The sequence below is a fragment of the Schistocerca serialis genome, chromosome 1 (assembly GCF_023864345.2).
Source record: "Schistocerca serialis cubense isolate TAMUIC-IGC-003099 chromosome 1, iqSchSeri2.2, whole genome shotgun sequence".
In the NCBI taxonomy this organism is placed as follows: Eukaryota; Metazoa; Arthropoda; class Insecta; order Orthoptera; family Acrididae; genus Schistocerca; species Schistocerca serialis.
Genome location: NC_064638.1, coordinates 273,037,527 through 273,051,307, shown reverse-complemented (window position 1 = coordinate 273,051,307; position 13,781 = coordinate 273,037,527). Strand labels below are relative to the sequence as shown.

Genomic DNA, 13,781 nt, shown 5'->3' with positions numbered 1-13,781 from the left:
AGTGTGAGAAAAATATATACCTTCAAACTAGGACTTTTGTCTTCAGAGAATATCAACTTTGACAACCTGAACTGGTCAATGCAACTGCTGTTTGTAAGTACATAACATTTCTCAGACTACTACAGTGAAATTATGACGGTTCATTTAACGCATCTGTTAACAGTATAGGAACTTTGTTCTAACTTCTCATTTATATTTGGATGGAAGAAATAAAATAATCAATGCAAAATCATCAATGGCACACACAAGAGTGTATTAGAAATTCAATAATAATGAAATTACCGCATTGTCCAGCATTCTCATTAGGGCTTCAAATTCTGTGCCTCCTAGTCTCCATTTTTTCTCCTTTTTAAGGCCCGAAGGTGGCAAGTCAGAACTTGTATCCTGCCTTTGAATAGCATCAGGTGGCCGTCGTACAGCCTCATAAACCTGCTTCCTGACTTCATCTGATATCAGAACAAGATTTTCCAGACCAGCAGGCATTACCTTCACCTGCAATTAAAAGAAAATCTAGAAACATCGTCTATTAGGTATATACAAGTTGTGTTTATCAAGTAAATACAATTTAAATAAAAATACAACAGACTTTTCTTAGCAATTTCATTTTTACTCTTCTTTTATACATAATCTCCACCAATATTCAGCATATTTACATTTGTTTGTGAGTATATGAAATGCCTCCTCAAATCGAGAAACTCACTGATTGTGACATCTACATTTGCATCTACGTAACTACATCTACCGCATTTACTCGAATCTAAGCCGCACTTTTTTTCTGGTTTTTGTAATCCAAAAAACCGCCTGCGGCTTAGAACTGAGTACAAAGTAAGCGGAAGTTCTGAAAAATGATGGTAGGTGCAGCCACAACTAACTTCTGCTGTCGAATATATGTAGCGCTACACAGGCATGCTTTGCAGGCACAAAGACAAATATTGGCGCCAAAACCTCCGAGTCAGTAACTAAATTAAAAAAAAAGAAAAAAAAGAAAAAAAATAAAAGGTGGAAGACGAGCTTCTTTCTCCGCCCCGAGTTTCGACCACTTCATTTTCATACATTATCCAACGAAGTAAATACAAATTCCGTATTGTTCATCTTTAAATGTAGCAGTATTTTTTTTTTCTTTCTTCTTCTTCTTCTTCTTCTTCTTCTTCTTCTTCTTCTTCTTCTTCTTCTTCTTCCAACTAGTGGGCATAACATTTCGTTCCATGGATGTACAATAAATTATAGTTAGTAGAAGGGCTAACTCAGCTGCAATTTCAATCTAGAGTCTGACAGGAATTCTATCGGGCCCTGGAGCTTTGTTCAGTTTTAACAATTTCAGCTGTTTCCCCAACACCACTGACACTAATACTGATTTCATTGATCTTTTCAGTGGAGGAGGATTAAACTGAGGCAACACTCCTCGGATTTCCTTAGTAAAGGAACATCTGATAACAGAGTTATGCATTTCAGCTCTTGCTTTGCTACCCTCAATTTCAGCTCCTGTCTTATTCGCTAGGTACTATAAAGTGACTTTAGTGTCACTACCACCCTGTACAAACGACCAGAATTAAATGAGGTTTTCTGAAAAATTATCTGACAGTATTCTGCTACAATAATCACTGAAGGCTGCATTGCCGTCTTGACAGCCAAATTAGGTATGAATGGCAGTGGCATCTGGTAGAATGTATCTGACAACTGTCTGTTTCCTCCAACTATAAACTCTGCCAGAGTGATCCCATCCTACAAGTCCAACATAATCTTCAATCCCCACTAAAAGCCTTAGACTCTTCCCAGAAGCTCTCCTATGATCTATTTCCCTGCTCACCTCCACGACACCTGACCTCAGACATCCTTCCCAAAATCCACAAACCCAACAATCTTGATCACCCCATTGTAGCACGACATTGCAACCCCCTCCTCCCCCTACTGAAAGAGTTTCGAGCCTCATTGACCAACACCTCCAACCCAAACAACTGTGTAAAATCTAGCCTCGCACGCCAAGGTTCCAGCCACTTCCTTCATCAGCTCTCCACCTTCCCCTCCATTCTCCCTCCTGGATCCCTACTCCTCATTGTTGACGCCACTTCCCTACCCACTATCTCTCACACCCATGGTCTTGCTACCATTTTTGGCATTTTTAAAAAAACTTGCCATCTTTGCCCTCAATTTGTGAACCATTGGAAATCTATAGGAGAATGAAATTTTATATTCCGAGACCTTGTATTGGTAAGTAATTACACACAGTTTCAGGTTTTCATCCAATTACTTCCAAATATACAAAACACTAAACTACATTTTTTTTTGAGCGCCTATTTTTTCAGCCAACTTTGTTCTGAATTATTCAAATGAAAATTGCTCACGAAATCTTTTTCAGTTATTTTGCGTAAGACTGTCGATAGCTGTGCTATGGGGTCAAACAAATTACTACATCTCCGGAAGGATGGAATTAGTGGTCGTTAAACTTTACGAATGTTTATTGAGAACAAGTGTGAATATTTGTACAAAATTTGTAATGGTCACGTGAGAACCTCTAGATCACTTGGCATGGAATGATACCCATGCTACATTTAAATATGTCACAGCTATATTTAAATATGTCACAGCTATGCACAAATCAACAACAAAACAATTTCATCATATTTATCAATACATACCTGTGTCTCACAAGCCAGAACTGTATTGTAAACATTATAAAATGCTTCTTCTACTGTTTCTCCACAACAGACAGCACCATGGTTTGATAGAAACATAACCTGAAACATGAACACAGGTAATACAATGATATTCTACTATGTAATTAATTCCATCACACAGTTTAACATATTATCATACATTACAAAATTAAAGCCCTGATGAACCCAGTTAAATAAAAATTTTAAACCACAACTTCCATACAAACACTGAAATGTGAATGAATTTAAAAGTTACTGAATGGAACAACCTGTTTAAAAGATGTTGACCACTACATTAGATAAAAATAGCAATGTCACGGCAACAATTAAAATAAATAAATAAAAGAAAAGAAAAATGTAAAAGAAATCACAAAATTATTTATCGTACGGTTTTATAAGATGCACACAAAAGCTCTACAATGAAATGGAAATGTCCAAATGTACCAACAAGTCAAGAGCACTATTAGCAGATTGGCCATTAAAATCTGGAAAAAAATTCTCGGAGAATTCCAAGTGTGAGGAGGAAAATGGAGTCAAGAAGCTCCTGATAAATTAATGGTGAGCAGGGAGAGGGAAGGGGGGGGGGGGGGGCAATACGCAATAACGACTTTTCTTTCCTCTCATTTGAGATATCAACCAGCCATAAGTAGCAGTTTTTAAACACTGGTCATTTACGTGATTTAATATTCACATACATGTAGAAAACACACCTTTAAAAACACAGAATTCCCTGACATTTCATGAGATTCCTGAAACTCCCCAGGTCTTTCCAGGTAAAATGCAATTCCCTGATAATTCCAGGTTTTTCGATGAATCGCCACCGTGTTTGAGTCACTTGATGTGAAGTTCTCTCAAATCAGCATGAAATGTTCGGAGAAACACAAAATTGCACAAGTGATAACAATCTGCAAAGCTCTTACCTGATCAGAGACCTTTCACAGGAACAGTTTGTTAAGCCGTAATGAGAAGAGAGAATAGCATAGAGGACGAGATGTGGAGGAGAAGGTGGGGAAGAAAGAATTAAAGAAAATGAGTGACATTCTATGATACAAAGTTTTATGTGGGATTATTATGGAGGCAGAAAGTAAACAAACAAGTGTGAGAAACAGTGTGGTGATCTGCAGAGAATAAAAATGTGAGACACTGAAGAATCTGGATACGAGTTTGATCAATAAGAGGAGGAGTATGTCTACTAAGAACAAAGCCTTAGTTAAGTTACGTAATGATGGAGGAAAAAATTAGTAGCAATCTTCTTGAAGATGTCAGAGAACTTTTGCAAAAAGTCACCCTAAAGTCACAATGCCTAGAGAAAATTTTAAACTATTTCCTATAAGCTATTTGCGACATCACTAAAAGTAAGATACAATGAGTAAAGCATATCATTCTATCAGGAACTATTTTTGCTCATTTCTGACACCAACGCCCACCCAAAATCATCTAGTCACACTCTGAAGAATTATCTAAGTGCTCCTTTGTACTTGCACCCTCACTGAGAGCCTCATCTGCAATATCAACAATGTAATTGCATAGCAGCTAATAAGTTCCCTACAACAGAGAACACCTCTATTTGTTGCAACGGACTTCCTGGCAGTCACACAATGTAACGACAGAACCACAGAATAATAATTTAATAGCAAATAACATTTCAAATTAGCTCAAAAAAAAATTTTGTCAACGTTTCTACTGATGGTAACAGTAGATTGAGGGACAAATTATTAACAGTAAATACACAAAGCTGCTGATTCAAGCACATTACATTTCAAACATCTCATTTCACTTGGCAACAAAAATTCTGAGGTCATTTCTTGCAATAATGATCATTAGGTATATGTTCTTTCTTAGCTTGTCAAATCTTCATTATGTTCTTACGCAACAGGCACCACTTTGCAACCTCTCACCAGCATACTTAACCACACATGAGGCAAAAAAATGTTTGTCATAAATATGCTTACACTCTTCTAATTTACTTTCATTATAAATAAGGCACCTGGGTATAAGCAAGCCACAAATGGAAGTGCCAAGTGCAGTGTCCAGTTAATATTCAAGTGTTGTTTTACAATGATATGCGAGCATTTAAAACTGCAATTTTACCAATGCAGCATAGTAGGTATAAATACTATTTATTGGCAACGTCTTGAATGAGGTATGCCTAGTTCTGGATCATCTGAAGCTACCAGATATCTGTAGACTTCGGTACTTGAGTGTTTTTAGTCCAGCTGCCACCTATATTAGTGGTCTAATAACACCGTACCTGTTATTTTGTGTACTGTGGCCATTACCAAATAACTGTCATGTCACTAAACCAGTATCCACAGATGTAACACCAGAACTGCACAAATAAAGTGCGGCTTTTTAGCCCCGCATCATCTTTACCTCCTCAGCTGTCTATGTACAGAGAGTCTGGACGGAGCTCATTTCTCCGTTCCCGACAACCCTCTGAGAATTTGTTCACGACATTGTAAACAAACTGTAAATTGAATTACCACACAAACCCAACAGCAGACAGAAGAACTTGTATGATACAGAGATCAACCAACAACATAGAAAAAAAAAGACTTAATGCAGTTAAAAATTAAAACTTTTTAAAAAGAAACAAAAAATAAATAAATGAGCAAGGACAGCAGCATTCATGTCTTTTGCCATTAAACTCTGCTCTCTGTGCACCCTAATGTATTGGAGTTCATATACATACTACCAAAAAACACCACCCTTTGTGCCATTTCCAAAATGGCGAACTACTGGTTAAACGTGTGTTGGTATATTACAAGAAATTTCATTTCAATCAAGTGTTCATTAATGATAACGTAGAAACATTTGGAAAGTGAAACCCCATAATACTTATGATACTAAGATTAAAAAGAAAGTGAGTTTATCTAGAGTTGTAAATAGAAAGAAAGTTTACTTGGCCTGAAACACTTACTGCAAAAATTATAGAATTATTGAATTATTTCGATGCATTTTGTATCTGTAGCTATGACATTTATCATTCTGTGGGATCAATTTTCGTTTCATTTCAGTCTCTCACCTATAGTGCGATTAAAATTACTTGATAGTTGACATCTGTCACTTGCTGCTACAGTGTCACCACTCAGTTACCGATCGGTTGTACGCAACACGTAAAAACACAGCAGGTAACTTCACAAATGCTGTTATGTGTAACGCAGAGCAATGTTGGTTGGAAGCGGTCGCCGTGAGGTATGATGGAAATACGAGCTGCGTTTTGATAGTTACTGTATTCTGTGAGATCGAAAATATTGCAAACGACATACGACAGGACCTCTGCTTCATCTGTCGCATCAATTACTGGAGTGACAAAAACTGAATGATTTTAAATACAAAAAATTATTAATTTTACTCTAGAATCTTTGGAGTGACTGACTGTTGAAAGCCAATTGTAAATTAGCTGATATCACTATTCATACACTGTGGCTGATGTCAGTTAAACCATTCTGGTCAGAAATGATTTATTTTATCACGAAGTATAAATAAAAAGGTACCCTAACTGATTCAAGATCAGATTTGGATTTGTAGATTTTAACAAGGAAAACTCAATGTAAGAGCCTGTAGCCTCACTAACAAAATCTGTTCATTGTCTTCACATATCTAATAGCTGTCTCATTGTGTATCACCATCTTTGAACATGTTACATTGACAGTAACAGTATCTAACATTCTGAAATTGTACTGAAGTTCACAACTGATGACCTAAAAAAGCAATAATATAGACCCCTTGGGCGGAATAGGAAGAGCGCATTTGTTATAAAGTCATTTCACACTACACCAGAACATTTTACCTCCTTAGAGGGGCAATAAATACGATACATACAATGTAATATGCTTATTGTGTACATATTTTCTTTAAAGCACCTGAATGAAATTAGTATGGAAAACTAACCTTGTTTACTGGTCCCAAATTTCTGGCAATTTTTTCTCGTTCTTCTGGCTCGAAGACTGCACCGAGATATGGATGATTGCTAACTTCACCAATTACAATAGCTTCTTGGCACAAAGGCTGTAGGCCACATTTTAATGAAGACACCTGTAAAAGAATTATGAAACAAATCCAACTGCTTGTCGTTCAGTGTAACGGAATAGTACAGAAATGCAGGTTATAAGATGTATTAATTTAACAGTAACAAATGCGGAGATTACAAGATATTCATAGCAGACATAGTCTTCAACAGGTAAGCAAGAGAAAGATAAGGGGTACGAGGGAGAGGTAAAGGGCTCTGATTTTTTTTGTGTGTGTGTGTGTGTGTGTGTGTGTGTGTGTGTGTGTGTGTGTGTGTGTGTGGTGTGTGTGGTGTGTGTGGTGTGTGTGTGTGGTGTGTGTGTGTGTGTGTGTGTGTGTGCGCGTGCGTGTGCGCCACCGACAACAAATTTATGGGTGAATAAATCTGCTCATTCCACACTAGTAGAAAACAAAGCTAATATTCATACAGATACATATGGTCTTTACCACAATGAAGGCAGAGTTTCAGCAAATAAGTTATCACAATTTTTCAAAATAGATACATTATAAATTTGAATTAATGGAGCAAAATTTCCAGACAGCACTCTGAAATGTAAAGTAACCATAGCAAATAACACCATTATAGAGGATGACGCTGTTAATAAGGCAGCAAAGTCTCTATGACAGACTTTTTGAGTACACTGACGGAGGAGAAATTTGTGAGCACATATCAGCTTGCTACCACAACAGTGAAAGACAAAGATTAGTTTCTTTCATGTTTTATCAACAATTCTGCAAAGTTAATTTGCGTTTGCTTTTTCCAGCATTCCCAGAAATTCTACTGTTACTGTTACTAGTCATACAATTTCTTATCAACTTAGTGTGCAACAACCAGTGTGACAATTTCCCTCACAAACATGCTTTAAACTGCAATCTCTGTAAGGTAAAATTTAAAGTCCAATTAAAATGATGTGCCTCATTTCATAATGGATGATCAATTTGTTTCGATCACTGTTTATTTAAAAAAGGACACTAGAGAAAGTACACAAAGTATTGTAATATAGGCAGCAAAAGAAGATCCCCAACAGTTGCATTGGGCTTGGGGGGATTCTTTGCGTGTCTACCTTAACTAGTCACGTAACATGATTTTGCATGTCTTTCTCTATGGCAATGCCTCAGTGGTGTTGCAGCTCTATAGATGACTATTATTTTTGCCTGCAGCCATTTGCACTTCACAGCTGAAAGCTGGTACAGCACTGCCAGCTGAAAGGGATCTTCTTTTGCCAACTCTACTGTAATTCACATTTAAATTAATAAAAAACTTAAGTCTCAATATCTGAAGTCAATCATCAATGTTTGTGTTTCAAAATATATATTTACACAAAAAATCAATTACAAATTGAAGTGGTTGGTGAAAATGCTCCAGTGATACATGTGGAAGTATGCAGGGATGTGGCGGGTCCAGGATGGTCTGCTGTTATGTGAAGCATCAGTAGTCAATGGTCCGAAGGAAAACTGGGGGATTGGAGAAGCATTGAAGGAGAAAAAGGCTACCTAGGTGTGCAGGAAGGCTAGAAGATTAAGTGTATCGTAATACTGCTAATTACTGATAACAATGATACTGGGTAATTACAATCCCTAACCATCCTTCAGAATGTTGCAGATACTTTCTGAATTCCCCAAGATCTCTCTAGTGGTCTGGGTGAAATCAATTTCTCTTTGTAATTCTAGGTCTTCCAGACAGAGGGCTCACACTTGCACAGCATATTTTTAAGACCAGTACTGAAAGTAAGTTACGAGCTAAACATGTTACAGTAAAGGAAAATATGACAAGTTATGATACTCACAGCCAACACTGCAGGAGTATGAACATGAATAATGCACTTAATATCTGGACGGGCAGCATGAATGGCAGAATGCAACATGAAACCAGGAACATTCACAACAAAATTTGTAGTTCCAGGCTCAACTATTGAGCCCTGCATGTCAATTTTCACTAAACTTGAGGCAGTTATTTCATGGTATAACATTCCAAACGGATTTATGAGAAAATGTTCTTGGTCTTGGTTTAATCTCGCCTGAAAATAAAAATTCAAGATGTTAACGTCAATCTGTTACAAACAAAACAGAACCTCACATGATGGCATGGTTGGCATGCACATCAGTATTTACAATACTGGCAATTCACTGAAAATGTCACTGTGCCCAGGCTACTAAAATTAGGAGTTACTTCACATATTTAATCAGAACTTGAAAACTTAGCGCAGAATACTTACAGTGATACTGTTGTAGATTCCTTGGGTCCAGCCACAAAGATCCATTAATCTATAGACTGCTGCTAACTTGCATCTAAGGATCTTTTCTCCCTTTGCATAGCCCATGCTTTCAACACCACGAATATCATTTATAGGAATGACACAGTTAGATCCTACAAAACATTAAATAATAATATATAAGATGCTAAGACCTCAGGCGAACTATGAATTTACACAAATTTTACAAAAACCACTTATGTAAACATAAATATCTACACGACTGCTCTATGAAAGATTTACTGGCTTTACAATATCTAACTGACTTGCACATAAGTTCCACAGTTCAAAAAGCAAGATTAAAATCCATTTAAAGATTGAGGACTACAAAAGGTATTTTACACACCTCTGAATACACTTGCAGGTTGTAAACGGCCACCCTGCAACCCCATCATGTCCGATAGCTGTTGCAACAAACCCGCTGGGCCATTTCCATCCTTCAGCTGGGTTTCAATAATTCGTTCCAGCTCCTCACGGAAAAGACGACTATTCATTATCATCTCGACTCGTTTCCTCCGTTCCATTTCCTTCATATCCTTTAAAAGAAAAAGACACATCACAATCAAGAAAATATATCTGCCTCAATAGCTGAGTGGTTAGTGTAGCTAACTGCCATGCTGGGGGGAGATGGGTCAGGTTCGATTCCAGGGCGGGCTTGCTGGCAGACTGGGTATTGTGTTGTCCGTATAATTTCATCATCATTGATGCATATGTCACCAACGTCACATGAAATATAAAGACTTGCCCTAGGTGGCTGAACAAACTCGGATGGGATTTCTGGGCCAAGAATGCCAAACCATCATTATATTTAAATAAAATACAATAGGAGAAAATTAATTTATGCTGCATGATGAAAAATATGATGTGTTGGACTCATCACGAAGCATGAAATTTATAATGGTATCACACAATTAGTCATAACGCAAACAAATACCACTTTCAAATCAAGCCAGCTGATTTAAGAACTGTGTGCAGTGTAGTCCATATCATTTCAGGCAAGCTAGGAAAAAATCTTACCTTCGTAGTCTCTGATGTTATTGAATTTAGCGTATATTAAATTGAAGGACTAAATAAGGAACACGTCTCCCCCCCCCCCCCCACCCTCTCCAGAAAATTTTTGCTCTAAGATACAGCCCTCCGCAGATGACACTGCGCATACCATTTTAAAGACATGAATTTTGGAAAAAAATTTAAAATGCTGTATTTCTGGAATAGTTTTAGATATTTTGTTGGTTATTTTTTTATTTGAAAGATAATTGCTTTACCATTGCAAAGAAATCCTCCAGTTGGAATTATCTGTTAAAGTTCTTTTACCATAGCATTCTGAACTTTTTTATAATTTATGGAAATTTTTTTTTCCCCAAAAATGCCAATCCATAAAGTTTTATTTTTTCTGTTGATTAGTACCATATAGTTCTACATTCCCTGAAAAGGAGAGCTTCCACTTTTAGGTTGAACAGGTTTTATAAACAACTGAAATTCTTGCCATACATAAAACCTGATTTATTACCACAGTATCACATGACATGAAAATCAAAACCTAGCCTTATTTAACATAATTTTAGTTTGAAAGGTGAGTACAAGACTCATTTTTCAAGCATTTTAAATGGTTCCAAAATGTATGTGAAAGGTCCAAAGACTTAAAAGGTTTCAATTTATACAACTTCTGCGTACTCTGTTTTATACCAAAATTAGCCAGTCAATGAACTAGAAATGCGCTCCACTGCTTGCATATCTTCCTTTGATATAGAGTGGTGCCTTCCTGTTGAATCAATGGGAACTGGAGCACTTACACTCTTCAAAACATTGTTAACAGGAAGTGAGTACTGATGGCTGGTTGCTGTCCTTCAGCTACAAACCTATATCCAGCAGCTGGTCCATGTGGTAGCATAAAGTTCACTACAATTTCGTTAACACATAACTGATGTCTATAATCTCTGCAAGCCACCAGTCAAAGTCATACACACATGCCACAAACATCACCCTTCCCAGGTTGGGAATCTGAACATTATCCTGCTGTTTCTGAGGTGTTGGCCAAATGAACAAAATATCTTCTTTCTTGCTCTTTAAAGTGCACGCAATATGAGTTCGCCCATCACTTTGAGTCCAAAAATGTGTCTTCTGAATTCCTTTCACAGGAGTAGTTTGTTCGGACCATTCTTCTTTTTTCTACTCACCGAATTCTTCGATTTCCTCTTTGTTTACAAGAATGAGGGCTGTGGATGTGTAAGATTTCACGACTATTGTAAAATCCTCAGCATTCTGAATCACAGCTGTATTTGGTCTTGAAAGATTATGTTTCGTTGCAAGGTGCTTTAGCAGGCCTGCAACACCATCAGAAGGCCCCTTCCCGCGACCAGTAGCACTGTATACCCAGTCAGTTGGCACAAGCGACTTATTCAATTCAAACAGCTGGTAATGATTTTTAAAATGACAAGGAGCACCATCAGAAATAATGATGATCTTCTCTGCCCCCGTTTGCAGTTGAAGAATTTTGCGCATTGCTAGCCAAGCACTTGCTGAATCACGTCCTGTGTCATCACTTATAACTGCAACATTTGTGGTCTCGTTTTGACAATATATGTCACTCCCGTAAAAACTGAAAACTTGTAATTAGTCCCATGATACCCTTGTACTTCTTGTGGGAGAATTACAGACCTGTTCTCAGCAAACTCAAAGTGAAACACTAAACATAGTTCTTCAGCCTGCACACACCCTTTCACTTCTGCATTGTGTTGTCATTGTTGTTGCAATTTCTTCAGATGCTGGTGTGTTATTGCTTTCATTGACCATTTACGAAGTTCATCAATGAAACTGTCAAAGGGACCGGTTTTCTCAATTAGTTTACTTTCCTTCCATGTCACATCTGTAATTTCTGCAGAGTTATCTGCTATGTCTTCCAGGCCAAGTGTCTGCAAAGACTTTCCTCCCTTTCCAGGGCAGTCACCACATTCTTGAAACAAACAAGTCTCTCGCTTTATGTCACAGACTACTAATGACTCCACACGCCCAACCAAGGTGTCATATGTCGTGCTCCAGTAAGTTCATCATGCGAAGTTCAAAATTCGTGCAGTACACACATAAACAGACATCTCTAGGTGAGTGTCGAACTACCCACTTAGGTCGTAGTGCACAAAATTTTTATCTTCCAATATGTGAATCATGTACCTCTTCACTTGCGCAACTTTTTGACCTTGCCTGTTAGAGTTATAGTGTCTTTCTTGTTGGCACTCTGGTGATAACAGTGCCATTTATCTTCCAGATACAATGACTGCACTATTTGAACTTGAGCTCCTTCTACAGGATGATCATAATAGGGATCTGGTATTCCAAAGACTCCTTTTTTTTAAAGACCTCACATTTCTCGATTTGTCTACTATGTACTTTGATACTTATGGAATATGCTTCAAAATTGTTTCCTTTGAAAAGAATAATAGTTAAAACTTGCAACTTTTCACTGTAGCATGCACAACACTCAACAGCTGAATTGATAATTTTGAAAAATTCCTGGCAAGAGGTGCAAGTGTGTTTTGGTTCATTTTCTTCTGAAGATGGAGTTTCTACTTCGAAGAGTGTGGTCAGTTTTGCTGTAGTGTATTCATCCATAGCTTTAGTAATTTCTCTGCACCTTCTTGATGCATAGAGCTTATGACTTGACTTCACTGACCATAGTTTCTTAACAGGACTAACACCTACCTCTGTGGTTGACTGATTCAGGGTATTTAATTCTTCCTCTACTGATGCAAAATCTGCCTCATCTGCACCATGGTAGGCTTCACCTTGTTCAGATACCATCACTGTTGTTGTTATGTCAAAACATTTTGAATAAACCTTGTTCAGGTACTATCATTGTTGTTATTCTGTCGAAACATTTAGAACACAAAACATCAACACTGGTAAGCATCTTCACTTTGAAACAGTGTCTTCAACTGAGAGCACTTATTCCCAACCAGAACAAAGTCTGTTTTCCTGTCTGTCTTGTATATCATATTTTTTATAGATATGTAAATGGTCAGCACACTTCACTCTCCTGTGGCCCGTCAGAAGACATTTCTAACAGTCCTTTTTACGAGACAGTAAATCAGATGTGCAGGAGAACTACGAATGTGTGCAACGTAGCTGGTGAGGAGTTGTGCATGCCTAACCTTCAATGGAGGGACTCCCGCCTCCACCAGGGCATGATTAAACAAGGGCTCTGCAGAGCTGCAGCAGCATAGAGCAATCTGCACCCCAGGTGATGTTGTTCAGGCAGCAGAGGGCATTGAGGTGCTGCCAGCACTTCCGCTTAAGCTGTTGAAGGTGAGGAAGCCAGGTCAATCAGGCGTCCAAAACCAGTCGCAAGAATCAATATGTCTCCAATACCATGAGAGGATTGTCATTAAGGTAAGGTTCTGGCTCTGGGTGAATGGTACAACGCTGACAGAAGTGCATGACACACGACTTTGCAGCTGAAAACTGGAAGCCATGACTGCGGCTTGTGGATAGCTCCCTGAAAGCACTGCTCAGCAACACGAGTACTGGAGCAGCAGTACGAAATGTAGAAGTCGTCTGCACACAGAGAAGGTGAAGCCAACGGCCTTACAGCTGCTGCTAGGCCGTTAATGGCCACTAAAAAGAGATACACTCAATTCACAGCCCTGTGGGACCCCTTTCTCCGAGATATGGGAGGCACCAACCTGGACACGGAAAGTACAGAGCAACAGCAAATTTTGGATAAAAATCTGGTTCAGGCTCCGGAGACCCCACACAATGTGGCAAGGATATGATGCCACCAGGTCATGTCTTAAGCTTTTTGTAAATAAAAAAAAAGATGGCAAAAACGTGTTGGCATCTGGAAAAGGCTGTTCGGATGGTAGACGCGAGG

At 38.2% G+C, this 13,781-nt stretch overlaps 1 protein-coding gene across 9 annotated transcripts in view; it reads right to left on the bottom strand.

Annotated features, from left to right (window-relative positions):
• LOC126467819 (protein hu-li tai shao) overlaps nt 1-13,781 on the bottom strand; it is a 426,171-nt gene that overhangs the window by 94,446 nt on the left and 317,944 nt on the right. For all 9 annotated transcript variants that reach the window (XM_050096499.1, XM_050096496.1, XM_050096497.1 and 6 more), the window contains 6 exons: nt 9,264-9,453; nt 8,882-9,033; nt 8,453-8,683; nt 6,549-6,692; nt 2,637-2,735; nt 283-492 (listed from right to left, as the gene is read on the bottom strand). In XM_050096499.1, coding sequence (XP_049952456.1) covers nt 283-492; nt 2,637-2,735; nt 6,549-6,692; nt 8,453-8,683; nt 8,882-9,033; nt 9,264-9,453 — 1,026 coding nt within the window. The remainder of the gene's footprint in view (nt 1-282; nt 493-2,636; nt 2,736-6,548; nt 6,693-8,452; nt 8,684-8,881; nt 9,034-9,263; nt 9,454-13,781) is intronic.